General features: G+C 40.4%; 1 protein-coding gene across 8 annotated transcripts in view; it reads right to left on the bottom strand.

Moving 5' to 3' along the window:
- Positions 1-12,664, bottom strand: part of XPO5 (exportin 5) — a 45,992-nt gene that overhangs the window by 7,273 nt on the left and 26,055 nt on the right. For all 8 annotated transcript variants that reach the window (XR_012334445.1, XR_002179319.3, XM_019949722.3 and 5 more), the window contains 2 exons: positions 2,485-2,585; positions 257-353 (listed from right to left, as the gene is read on the bottom strand). Coding sequence is in view for 6 of the 8 variants with exons in the window: in XM_019949722.3 (XP_019805281.1) it covers positions 257-353; positions 2,485-2,585 (198 nt within the window). In the remaining 2 variants the exon portion in view is untranslated. The remainder of the gene's footprint in view (positions 1-256; positions 354-2,484; positions 2,586-12,664) is intronic.

Here is a 12,664-nt window from a genome sequence, read left to right as displayed (position 1 = left end):
CACTGGAAACAGACAAGTTGGGCGTTAAAATATCAAGTCATGGCTAGGACTTAAAGGCACATGTGACAATTAAAATAAAAATTGCAGGAAACCAGCCTGTTCATTTTGATTTGACACTAGAATCATTAGTTTCCTGTCAAATTCTTTCCTCACATTACCTGTACACTAGAATTCTAGATCAGATGTCCAACCCAAGGCCATCCTATACAATGCATGTCTAGGAGGAGAATATGAAAAGGCAGCATTGGTTCCTTACCAGTTTTCATAGAGGGTGCAGAAGAAACGCTGCATTCTTTCTAAGACCGTTTTGTAGACAGGAGAGTCATTCAGTTCCAAGAGAGGCTGAGGTAATCCTACAGACAAAGATGGATCAGGAACCTGCTGCTCCTCTGCTGAGGGTCTCAACCTGCCAACACCCTCCCGTAGGCAGAGGTGGTTTGGGGGGCGTGGTGCTATAAATGCAAAGCAGCTGGCCAAGTCTTCTACCAGCTGGAAGTGCTAACAGCTTCCCTAAAGTGACTGCCACACTGTACTTGCAGGGAAAGGCGAAAGCTATTTAAGTGTCCAGGTTTGAGTACTCTAACTTTTGCCTGGGTTTCTCCAGATGGAACTTGTACCAAAACACACAATGACAGCCCAAAATGATCTCTCCATAAAGTACTGGGAATGTCCCCCCTTCCTTTTAAAGTCACAGAACCTCTTTTTCAAGCAAAATTTTATGCAAAAGCCCAAGGTGTATAGCAGATAAAAATGAAACCCACTTATCTCAGTATAACCATTGCCTTAAAAGATCTATACTTCTAATCAGAGGCAATTTTGTTTCCAATCTTGCTCCTGGTCGGAAGCTGCCAGAAGGAACTGTTTGTCCATTCTAGTATATTTTGGTTGGTCATACATTTCTATAGCAGCAGTTCCTGGCTTAATACGAATAACTGAAGGGGGGCAGGAGGGTAACAGGTGGTGAAGCAACACCTGATTTTTATATTAATAACAAGACATTTTTTGGACGTTTCATTTTTACTGGTGTCTCCAAAAGGGAGCTTAAGTGTAGTGGTGCCAAAGGAAATGGCCCAGGACCATTTAGGCCAAGAGAGATGGCCACGGGCCCTGGAAAGACAAGCTAACAGTCTTCTTTTCATTAAGTCATAGCTGAGGCATGCTCACTAGATTGCTTAACCATGGCCAGGCCCAGGCAGAGGTGATAGCCGGGGCAAAAACACACTGTCAGGGTTGTGATGGTAAGCCAGCCTATCCAGAGATAGGCACAAGGTTTAGACATCTCTGGTGTCTCTAGCTCTAACTTCTTCTTCTTTTTTTTTTTTTTAATAAATTTATTTACTTATTTATTTTTTATTTTTGGCTGCGCTGGGTCTTCGTTGCTGCGCGCGGGCTTTCTCTAGTTGCAGTGAGCGGGTGCTGCTCTTTGTGGTGCGCGGGCTTCTTGTTGCTGTGGCTTCTCTTGTTGTAGAGCACAGGCTCTAGGTGTGCGGGCTTCAGTTGTTGTGGCACGCAGCCTCAGTAGTTGTGCTGTGCAGGCTCAGTAGTTGTGGTGCATGGGCTTCGTTGCTCTGCGGCATGTGGGATCTTCCCAGACCAGGGCTCGAACCTGTGTCCCCTGCATTGGCAGGCGGATTCTTAACCGCTGCACCACCAGGGAAGTCCTCTAGCTCTAACTTCTAACCAACTGCCTTGCCCTCTGTGTTCCAGCCACACAAGTCACCTTCCTATTCCCTGGACATATCAAGCTCTTTGCTGCATGCCTCGGAATCTTGCACCTGCCATTCTGTCTGCCTAGAATGCTCAGCATCTCCTTTTGCCCCCAGCCTGGCTGGTCCCTGTTCATCCTTCAAGTCTCCACTGGGAGGCAGTCTTGTGACTCCACTCCAAGACTGGGTCAGGTCTCCCAATAAACACTCCCACAGTCACTTGCCTTCACAGCACGTATCACAGTTATGATCGTGAAGTTATTTGCTAATGGGAGAAATGAGTTAAAGCAACATTCTGATCAAGGTAAAAACTGGGAAACTTGGCTCAGAAACTATTCCTTAAAAAAGTGATAACATACATAATATTTTACTGATTAAACCTATTTAAGCTTAATTGTTTGAATACTTTCCCCCCCATACACAAAAGGCAGGAAAGTACGCTAATATCCTTCAGGTCAAAAAGCATGGTTTATTCATAATCTAAAGGCTCTAACACATACTACCAGCTGGCAGCTGAAGTGAAGGAGTGGGTTAACATGGGGTGTGTGCGCTTCTGAAGACCTTCTCTGCATGATAAGATAATGAAGTAAACAAACTTGTTCCTAGAGAGCCTGTAGGAACTCCATACATGCATTTCTGAACAAACAGGTGGTCAAGGTAGTGCCAGGTGAGGAGAAGGTGACACAAGGCACACTGAAGCTGCATTAGAGGTAAGGTATAGAAATATAAAGGCATACAAGAAAACTTCAAGAAAAAAAAAAAAGGTTACATTTCTTACCTAAAATAGCAGATTTTTCCACTTCAAGCATATCTAGAACCCTCGTAAAAGGTTCTGCCATTTTGGCTAGCATTTCTGGTGCATATAAAGTATTGTGAGTTCTGAAAAAAATAGGAATGCTACGTGAACTTTTCTTAGTCTGCTGGAGAAGGAAAGAGTGGGTTTCCATCTTGTAATTCAGTGATACTACATTTCCACATAGATACCTCTCTGTCAACACTACTCTTGGCAGGGGAATTTAAACGTTTCCCTGGAGGAGGGGATAGACTTGATGCTATTAAGTTTATTTGTACAGTATACAACACCTAATAGCAATCAACCACAAGAACTGAATTCTGAGAGAGCCGGACAACATCACAGTCTAAAGCTGGAAAGCAAAATTCTTTCAAACCTGAGACAATGCCAAGGCACTCCCAGTTTTCTGACTGCCCGTGATAGAGGATGAAATGTCAGAGGCATCATGGTTCACAGGCAGGAACACAGAGCAGGTAGTAACATGCCCCCATTTTTAGGATGTTTTGTCTCTGAATCAAGAGCATGGACCCAACAATGCTCTGGCAGCTGTTTAGTCTCCTAGAGGCACATTTGCAATTCCCAGCATGAGCATCTCTTCCCCACCAAAATGACTTACCTTTGTAAGACTACAGACCTGATCTACCTGCCTTCCACAGCAATGGCACCACGGAACAATCTATAGCCAGAGGGCATAACTACCTATTTCTCTTTTAAAAGTTAACTATAAAACATTTCAAATGTATAGAAAATTACAGAACATGGACCAGCAAGATTAAATATTTAAGATGAACAATGAAAAGATCATTTTAGACCATGCTTATTTTTAAAAAACCCTCAATAATGTTTTTTAAGTCTAACCATGTGCATTCATTAGTACCCACGTTTAAGCTGCCTTTTTATGACTGGATTATTCCACTTAGCATAGTCAGGGTTCACCCATGTTGTAGTATGTTGCAGAAATTCCTTCCTTTTTAAGGCTGAATGATATTCCACTGTTTGTATAGACCACATTTTGCTTATCCATTCATCCACTGATGGACACTGGTTGCTTCCACGTTTTAGCTATTGTGAGTAATGCCGCCATGAACACAGGTGTATAAATACCTCTTTAAGACCCACTTTCAATTCTTTTGAGTATATACCTCAAGCTGGACTTGCTGCTTAACATGGTAATTCTAATTTTTAAATTTATTTTTATGCTTTTGGCCGTGCTGCACGGCGTGCAGGATCTTAGCTCCTCAACCAGGGATAGAATCCGGGCCCCCTGCAGTGGAAGCACGGAGTCCTAACCACTGGACCACCAGGGAATTCCCACTATTTTTAATTTTTTGAGGAACCGCCAAACTGTTTTCCAGAGTGGCTGTACCATTTTACATTCCTACCAACAGTGTACAAGAGTTCCAATTTCTCCACACCCTTGCTAACACCTATTACTTTCTTTTTTCAACATTATTTTTTTAATGTATAATATCTTTTTTTAACATCTTTATTGGAGTATAACTGCTTTACAATATTGTGTTAGTTTCTGTTGTATAACAAAGTGAATCAGTTATACATACATCCCCATAACTCCTCCCTCTTGCGTCTCCCTCCCACCCTCCCTATCCCACCCCTCTAGGTGGACACAAAGCACCGAGCTGATCTCCCTGTGCTATGTGGCTGCTTCCCACTAGCTATCTGTTTTACATTTGGTAGTGTATATATGTCCATGCCACTCTCTCACTTAATCCCAGCTTACCCTTACCCTTACCCATGTCCTCAAGTCCATTCTCTACCTCTGTGTCTTTATTCCTGTCCTGCCCCTAGGTTCATCAGAACCACTTTTTTTTTTTTTTTTAGATTCCATATGTGTTAGCATATTGTATTTGTTTTTCTCTTTCTGACTTACTTCACTCTGTATGACAGACTCTAGGTCCATTCACCTCACTACAAGAAACTCCATTTCATTTTATGGCTGAGTAATATTCCATTGTATATTCGTGCCACATCTTCTTTATCCATTCATCTGTCGATGGACATTTAGGTTGCTTCCATGTCTTGGCTATTGTAAATAGAGCTGCAATGAACACTGTGGTACATGACTCTTTTTGAATTACGGTTTTCTCAGGGTATATGCCCAGTAGTGGGATTGCTGGGTCATACGGTAGTTCTATTTTTAGGTTTTTAAGGAACCTCCATACTGTTCTCCATAGTGGCTGTATCAATTTACATTCCCACCAGCAGTGCAAGAGGGTTCCCTTTTCTCCACACCCTCTCCAGCATTTATTGTTTGTAGATTTTTTGATGATGGCCATTCTGACTGGTGTGAGGTGATACCTCATTGTAGTTTTGATTTGCATTTCTCTAATGATTAGTAATGTTGACCATCCTTTCATGTGTTTGTTGGCAATCTGTATATCTTCTTTGGAGAAATGTCTTATTTAGGTCTTCTGCCCATTTTTGGATTCTTTGTTTTTTTGATATTAAGCTGCATGACTTGCCTGTATATTTTGGAGATTAATCCTTTGTCAGTTGCTTTGTTTGAAAATACTTTCTCCCATTCTGAGGGTTGTCTTTTTGTCTCGTTTATGGTTTCCTTTGCTGTGCAAAAGCTTTTAGATTTCATTAGGTCCCACTTGTTTATTTTTGTTTTTATTTCCATTTCTCTAGGAGGTGGGTCAAAAAGGATCTTGCTGTGATGTATGTCACAGAGTGTTCTGCCTATGTTTTCCTCTAAGAGTTTTATAGTGTCTAGCCTTACATTTAGGTCTTTAATCCATTTGAGTTTATTTTTGTGTATGGTGTTAGGGAGTGTTCTAATTTCATTCTTTTACATGTAGCTGTCCAGTTTTCCCAGCACCACTTATTGAAGAGGCTGTCTTTTCTCCATTGTATATTCTTGCCTCCTTTATCAAAGATAAGGTGACCATATGTGTGTGGGTTTATCTCTGGGCTTTCTATCCTGTTCCATTGATCTAATTTCTGTTTTGTGTCAGTACCATACTGTCTTGATTACTGTAGCTTTGTAGTATAGTTTGAAGGCAGGGAGACTGATTCCTCCAGCTCCGTTTTTCTTTCTCAAGATTGCTATGGCTATTCGGGGTCTTTTGTGTTTCCATACAAATTGTGAAATTTTTTATTCTAGTTCTGTGAAAAATGCCATTGGTAGTTTGATAGGGATTGCATTGAATCTGTAGATTGCTTTGGGTACTACAGTCATTTTCACAATGTTGATTCTTCCAATCCAAGAACATGGTACATCTCTCCATCTGTCTGTATCATCTTTAATTTCTTTCACCAGTGTCTTATAGTTTTCTGCATACAGGTCTTTTGTCTCCTCAGGTAGGTTTATTCCTAGGTATTTTATTCTTTTTGTTGCAATGGTAAATGGGAGTGTTTCCTTAATTTCTCCTTCAGATTTTTCATCATTAGTGTACAGGAATGCAAGAGATTTCTGTGCATTAATTTTATACCCTGCTACTTCACCCAATCCATTGATTAGCTCTAGTAGTTTTCTGGTAGCATCTTTGGGATTCTCTATGTGTAGTATCATGTCAAATGCAAACAGTGACAGTTTTACTTCTTCTTTTCCGATTTGGATTCCTTTCTTTTTCTTCTCTGATTGCTGGGGCTCAGCAAAGTCTATTTTGAAACTAACACAATATTGTAACTATTTTGAAACCAACACAATATTGTAAATAGACCACAAAGTCTATTTTGTCTGATACGAGAATTGCTACTCCAGCTTTCTATTGATTTCAATTTGCATGGAGTTATCTTTTTCCATCCCCTCACTTTCAGTCTGTATGTGTCCCTAGGTCTGAAGTGGGTCTCTCGTAGACAGCATATATACAGGTCTTGTTTTTGTATCCATTCAGCCAGTCTATGTCTTTTGGTTGGAGCATTTAATCCATTTACATTTAAGGCAGTTATCGATATGTGTGTTCCTATTACCATTTTCTTAATTGTTTTGGGTTTGTTATTGATGGTGTCTTCCTTCTCTTGTGTTTCTTGCCTAGAGAAGTTCCTTTAGCATTTGTTGTAAAGCTGGTTTGGTGGTGCTGAATTCTCTTAGCTTTTGCTTGTCTGTAAAGGTTTTAATTTCTCCGTCGAATCTCAATGAGATCCTTGCTGTGTAGAGTAATGTTGGTTGTAGGTTTTTCTCTTTAATCACTTTAAATATGTCCTGCCAGTCCCTTCTGGCTTGCAGAGTTTCTGCTGAAAGATCAGCTGTTAACCTTATGGGGATTCCCTTGTATGTTACTTGTTGCTTTTCCCTTGCTGCTTTCAATATTTTTTCTCTGTATTTAATTTTTGATAGTTTGATTAATATGTGTCTTGGTGAGTTTCTCCTTGGATTTATCCTGTATGGGACACTCTGTGCTTCCTGAACTTGATTGACTATATCCTTTCCCGTATTAGGGAAGTTTTCAACTACAACTTCCTCAAATATTTTCTCAGTCCCTTTTTTTTTCCTCTTCTTCTTCTGGGACCCCTATAATTCAAATGTTGGTGCGTTTAATGTTGTCCCAGAGGTCTCTGAGACTGCCCTCAATTCTTTTCATTCTTTTTTCTTTATTCTGCCCTGTGGTAGTTATTTCCACTATTTTATCTTCCAGGTCACTTATCCGTTCTTCTGCCTCAGTTATTCTGCTATTGATTCCTTCTAGAGAATTTTATATCTCGTTTACTGTGTTGTTCATCATTGTTTGTTTGCTCTTTACTTCTTCTAGGCCCTTGTTAAGCGTTTCTTGTATTTTCTCCATTCTATTTCCAAGATTTTGGATCATCTTTACTTATTACTCTGAATTCTTTTTCAGGTAGACTGCCTATTTCCTCTTCACTTGTTTGGCCTGGTGCGTTTTTACCTTGCTCCTTCATCTGCTGTGTATTTCTCTGTCTTCTCATTTTGCTTAACTTACTGTGTTTGGGGTCTCCTTTTTGCAGGCTGCAGGTTCGTAGTTCCCGTTGTTTTTGGTGTCTGCCCCCAGTGGCTCAGGTTGGTTCAGTGGGTTGTGTAGGGTTCCTGGTGGAGGGGACTGGTGCCTATTTTCTGGTGGATGAGGCTGGATCTTGTCTTTCTGGTGGGCAGGACCACATTTGGTGGTGTATTTTGGGGTGCTGTGAACTTATGATTTTAGGTAGCCTCTCTGCTAATGGGTGGGGTGGTGTTCCTGTCTTGCTAGTTGTTTGGCATAAGGTGTCCAGCACTGTAGCTTGCTGGTCGTTGAGTGGAGCTGGGTCTTCGCGTTTAGACGGAGATCTCTGAGAGAGCTTTTGCCATTTAATATTACGTGGGGCCGGGAGGTCTCTGGTGGACCAATGTCCTGAACTCAGCTCTCCCACCTCAGAGACTCAGGCCTGACACCTGGCCAGAGCACCAAGACCCTGTCACCCACATGGTCAGGTACGTGGGGAGTTTCCTGCCTTTTGGAAAGTCTGAGGTCTTCTGCTAGCGTTCAGTAGGTGTTCTGTAGGAGCTGTTCCTCATGTCAATGTATTTTTTATATATTTGTGGGGAGGAAGGCGATCTCCACGTCTTACTCCTCTGCCATCTTTTTTTTTTTTTTTTTTAAGACTCATTCTTTATTTGTACCTTGTTTTTGTCTGCATTTTCTTAGATTTGCCATCAAATTTGCTGATGTGTTTTCATGCACTATTTTTTTTTTTTCGTGGTACGCGGGCCTCTCACTGCCGTGGCCTCTCCCGTTGCGGAGCACAGGCTCCGGACGTGCAGGCTCAGCGGCCATGGCTCACAGGTCTAGCCACTCCGCAGCATGTGGGATCTTCCCAGACCGGGGCACGAACCCATGTCCCCTGCATCGGCAGGCGGACTCTCAACCACTGCGCCACCAGGGAAGCCCTCCTCTGCCATCTTGAAGCTACCTCAACATTTTTTACTGTAACCATCCTATTGGGTATGAAGTGGTATCTCATTATGGTTTTGATTTGCATTTCCCTAATGACTATAGATGTTGAGCATCTTTTCATGGCCTTGTTGGCCATTTGTATATCTATTCAAGCCTTTTGCCTATTTCGATTAGATTATCTTTTTCTATATGTCTATCCTTCTCAGTACCAAACTATTTTGATTTCTGTAGCTTTGCATTAAGTTCTGAAAAGGAGTTTGAGTCTCCCAACTTTCTTTTTCAAGACTGTTTAGGGGCCCCTTGCAATTCCATATGAATCTGAGGATAAGCTTTGTGCAAAAAACACTGTTGGAAATTGTTTTTTTTAAATGTATGTACGTATGTATGTATGTATCTGCTGTGCTGCACAGCATGAGGGATCTTAGTTCCCTGACCATGGATTGAACCTGTGCCCCCTGCAGTGGAAACGCTTGGAATCCTAACCACTGGACCACTAGGGAATCCCCACTGTTGGAATTTTAACAGGGGCTGCATTCAATCTGTAGACTGCTTTGAGTAATGTTTCCATCTTAACGAACGTAAGTCTTTCAATTCATGAATACAGGATGCCTTTTCATTTAGGTCATCTTTAATTCCAGAGTGTTTTTTAGTTTTCAGTGTATAAGTCTTTCATATCCTTGGTTAAATTTATTCCTGGGTACTTTATTCTTTTGAATGCTATTGTATATGGAATTATTTTCTTAATTTCCTTTTGGGATCATTCATTGCTGGTGTATAAGAACACAACTGATTTTTGTATGATGATCTTGTATCCTATAACTTCGTTGAATTTATTTATTAGCAGGAGTAGTTTTTGAACTCCCTTCTAGTCCTAGTTTGCTGAGTGTTTTTATCATGAGAGGGTGCTGGATTCTGTCAAATGCTTTTTCTGTGTCAATTAAGATGGTGAAGTGGGTTTTTTTCCTTTGTTCTATTAATACGGTGTACTATGCTGATTTATTTTTGTATGTTGAACCACTCTTATATCCTTGAGATAAATCCCACTTGGTCATAGTGTATAATCCTTATAACATGCTGTTGGATTCAATCTGCTTGTATTCTGTGAGGCTATCCATAACTCTGCCTTAGCCCTTACCTCCTGCTGTGTGGAGCTCAAGGGTTGGTAAGTGGTGCCATTTACTTTTAAAAACTGCAATTTGCCAACTTTTTAGTTTCTGAATTAAGTTTTTCTCGGTTGTTTGGGAACATGTCTAATACTATGAAATGATCTCTGATAAAATCAGTCCTTTTTTTAAAAAATAGAGCTTTTTTCCTATTTATTTATTTATTTATTTACTGGCTGTGTTGGGTCTTCGTTGCTGCATGCAGGATTCATCTAGTTGCTGCGAGCGGGGGCTACTCTTCATTGTGGTGAGCGGGCTTCTCATTGCGGTGGCCTCTCTTGTTGTGCAGCACGGGCTCTAGGCACGCAGGCTTCAGTAGTTGTGGCTCACGGGCTCTAGAGCTCAGGCTCAGTAGTTGTGGTGCACAGGCTTAGTTGCTCCGCAGCATGTGGGATCTTCCCGGACCAGGGATCGAACCCGTGTCCTCTGCACTGGCAGGCAGATTCTTATCCACTGCATCATCAGGGAAACCCCAAATCAGTTCTTCTTGAAAAGAAATTCATAGTCTTAAATTTGATGGGGAACCGATGAGATGTTTTTTATTTTTATTCTTTAATTAAGTGTGACTGTGATCCCAAGATATAATTTAAAAAATATAACACATCATATGTCAAATGTCCCTGATGGTACAACAAAATCTTGTATTCTGTATAGTCTCCTCTCCTCCTCCTCCCCTTCGCCAAGGAGGTGGCACCATGGTGGCTGCACCTGTAACTCACAAGTAATGGAAGGACTCAGTACATACTGCTCTCGTATCTATGGCTCCAGGGAGTCCTACAAGCCCTAGTAACATTCAGGTTCCTGAAATATCACCTTTCCTGACACACTTGCAAGTTAGAGCACTATGATTCCACATTAAGAGGAACTAGTTATTGCATTGGCAAAGAAAAAGACAATCAAGTGATAAAAGTTTTAAGTTCTGCAGTCTGTACCTATCTGAAATATTCTTAGTATCACAAACTAAGAGTGTAATTGCCATACACACAGGTATATATTATTCAGCCATAACAGAGGAGAAAATCTTGCTATTTGTGATAATGTGATGGACCTTGAGGGCATTATGCTAAGTGAAACACATCAGACACTGAAAGACAAATACAGTATGATCTTACTTGTACGTTGAATCAAAAAAAACAAACTCATAGAAACAGAACAGTTTGATGGTTGCCCGAGGAGGGAGATGAGGGTGGGGGAAATGGGCGAAGGTGGTCAAAGGTACAGACTTCAGTTAAAAAGGTAAGTAAGTTCTGGAGATGTAATATATACAGCACACTGACTATAGTTAATACTGTATTGTGTATTTGAAAGTTGCTAAGAGAGATCTTAAAAGTTCTCATCACAAGAAAAAATATGTGTAACTATGTGACCTGATGGGTGTTAACTAAACCTACTGTGGTAATCATTTCACAATATATACATATATCAAACCAAAAAAAAAAGTATAATCGCTATGCTAAACAAGACTTCCCACATACAAAGATTCCAATAAAACATATAGAAGATATCTGGAAACAATGTAACAAACTTTAAGTTAACAGAAAAGGTGTTATTCTAAACAGATAATGAATGATAATAATGAACCTTCTGAGAACCAGAGAATTCTGCTCCCCACAACTATCTTCCACCCTAACCCACTAAGAACACACCGTGCAATAGAAATAAAATGTAAGCCACATAAGCCATTTAAAATTTTCTAACCAGCCAAACTTAAAAAGTGAAAAGAAACAGGTTAAATTATCTTTTTATTTAACCCAACACATCAAAAAATCATTTCAATATGTTAGCAATATAAAAATTAGAGATATTTTTACATTTTTTGTATTAAGTTTTCAAAATATAGTGTGTGTTTTACACCTACAGTTTACCTCAATTCAGACTAGCCATATTTCAAGCGCTCAGTAGCCAGCCACATGTGGCTAGTGGCTACCATACTAGACAGTACAGCTCTAACACCTTCGATTATCAGACTTTGTTTGACAAGGAGTTAAAACAGGAGTTTTATAACAAGGGGCTAATACACAAAGTGGTAGGAATGTAAACTAGTACACCACTTTAGAAAACTATTTGATTCTATCTATGAAAACTGAAAATATGCATACCTTATAAACAGGAATTCTACTCCTACATGTAGGATTCTGCTCCTACCCAACAGAAATTATGCATACACCAAAAAACATTTGTAAGAATGTTAACAGCAGCACTCGTAGTGATAAAAAAATGCTGGAAACTACCAAAAGTCCATCAACACTAAATGGATAAATGAGTTACAGCATACTCACACAATGGAATACCATCCCACCAATGAGAATGAACAAGCCACAACTACATGCAATAACACGGATGAGCTCACAAACATAATATTACACAAGAGGAGCCAAGGCACAAAAGAGTGCATGCTTTTGACTCCATTTATTAAAGCTCAAAAAACCAGGCAAAATGTTAAAGTTAGAAGAGTGGTTACCCCTGAGGGGCGCGCAGGACTGAAAAGAGGCGCTGGGAAGGTAAGTTAGAATAGTGGTTACCCTTGGGGGGCGCGCAGGACTGAAAAGACGTGCTGGCAAGGTCGTTTCTTGACCTGGATGCTGATTGCATGGAGGTGTCCACTTTGTCAAAATTCATCTGCCTGCACTCACAATTTGTGTCCTTTTCTTATGTATATTTGTACCCCTAACACTATACTTCAAGATAAAACTTACTACGAAAACCAGACAAAACTCTAACAGCTCCAGCTGCACACTACTCAGGGAATCTAACTACTCCATTAACTACGGTCAGCATTTTTCAAAATACCTTTCGATTGACTCTGGGATTTTCCAAAAGTGTTGTACTCTTAGGAAAATATCAAGATGACAATCTCTTGTCTCCTCACCTAACCAGGGATGAACCTTGTTTCCAGGTCTAGGTTCCCACCACAGGGACTCTGGCCACAGGCCTAAAAAGTCAGTGAGTCTGTTGCTATCTGACTTCATCGCTTTCACATTTCTCTAAACTACAGAAGATCCTTTTGGTCTTAAAAACATCAATATGGAGACAAACTTTTCCTTGACTAAATATTTTACTACCCTCTCAACATGTAACCCATACTTCTTTTTCAAATCTTTTTCCTCCTTTTGAAATCAGAGCAAAGTATTGTCTATTTCCATAGACATGTCC

The sequence above is a fragment of the Tursiops truncatus genome, chromosome 10 (genome assembly GCF_011762595.2).
Source record: "Tursiops truncatus isolate mTurTru1 chromosome 10, mTurTru1.mat.Y, whole genome shotgun sequence".
Classification (NCBI taxonomy): Eukaryota; Metazoa; Chordata; class Mammalia; order Artiodactyla; family Delphinidae; genus Tursiops; species Tursiops truncatus.
This window is presented reverse-complemented; position numbering and strand designations above follow the sequence as displayed.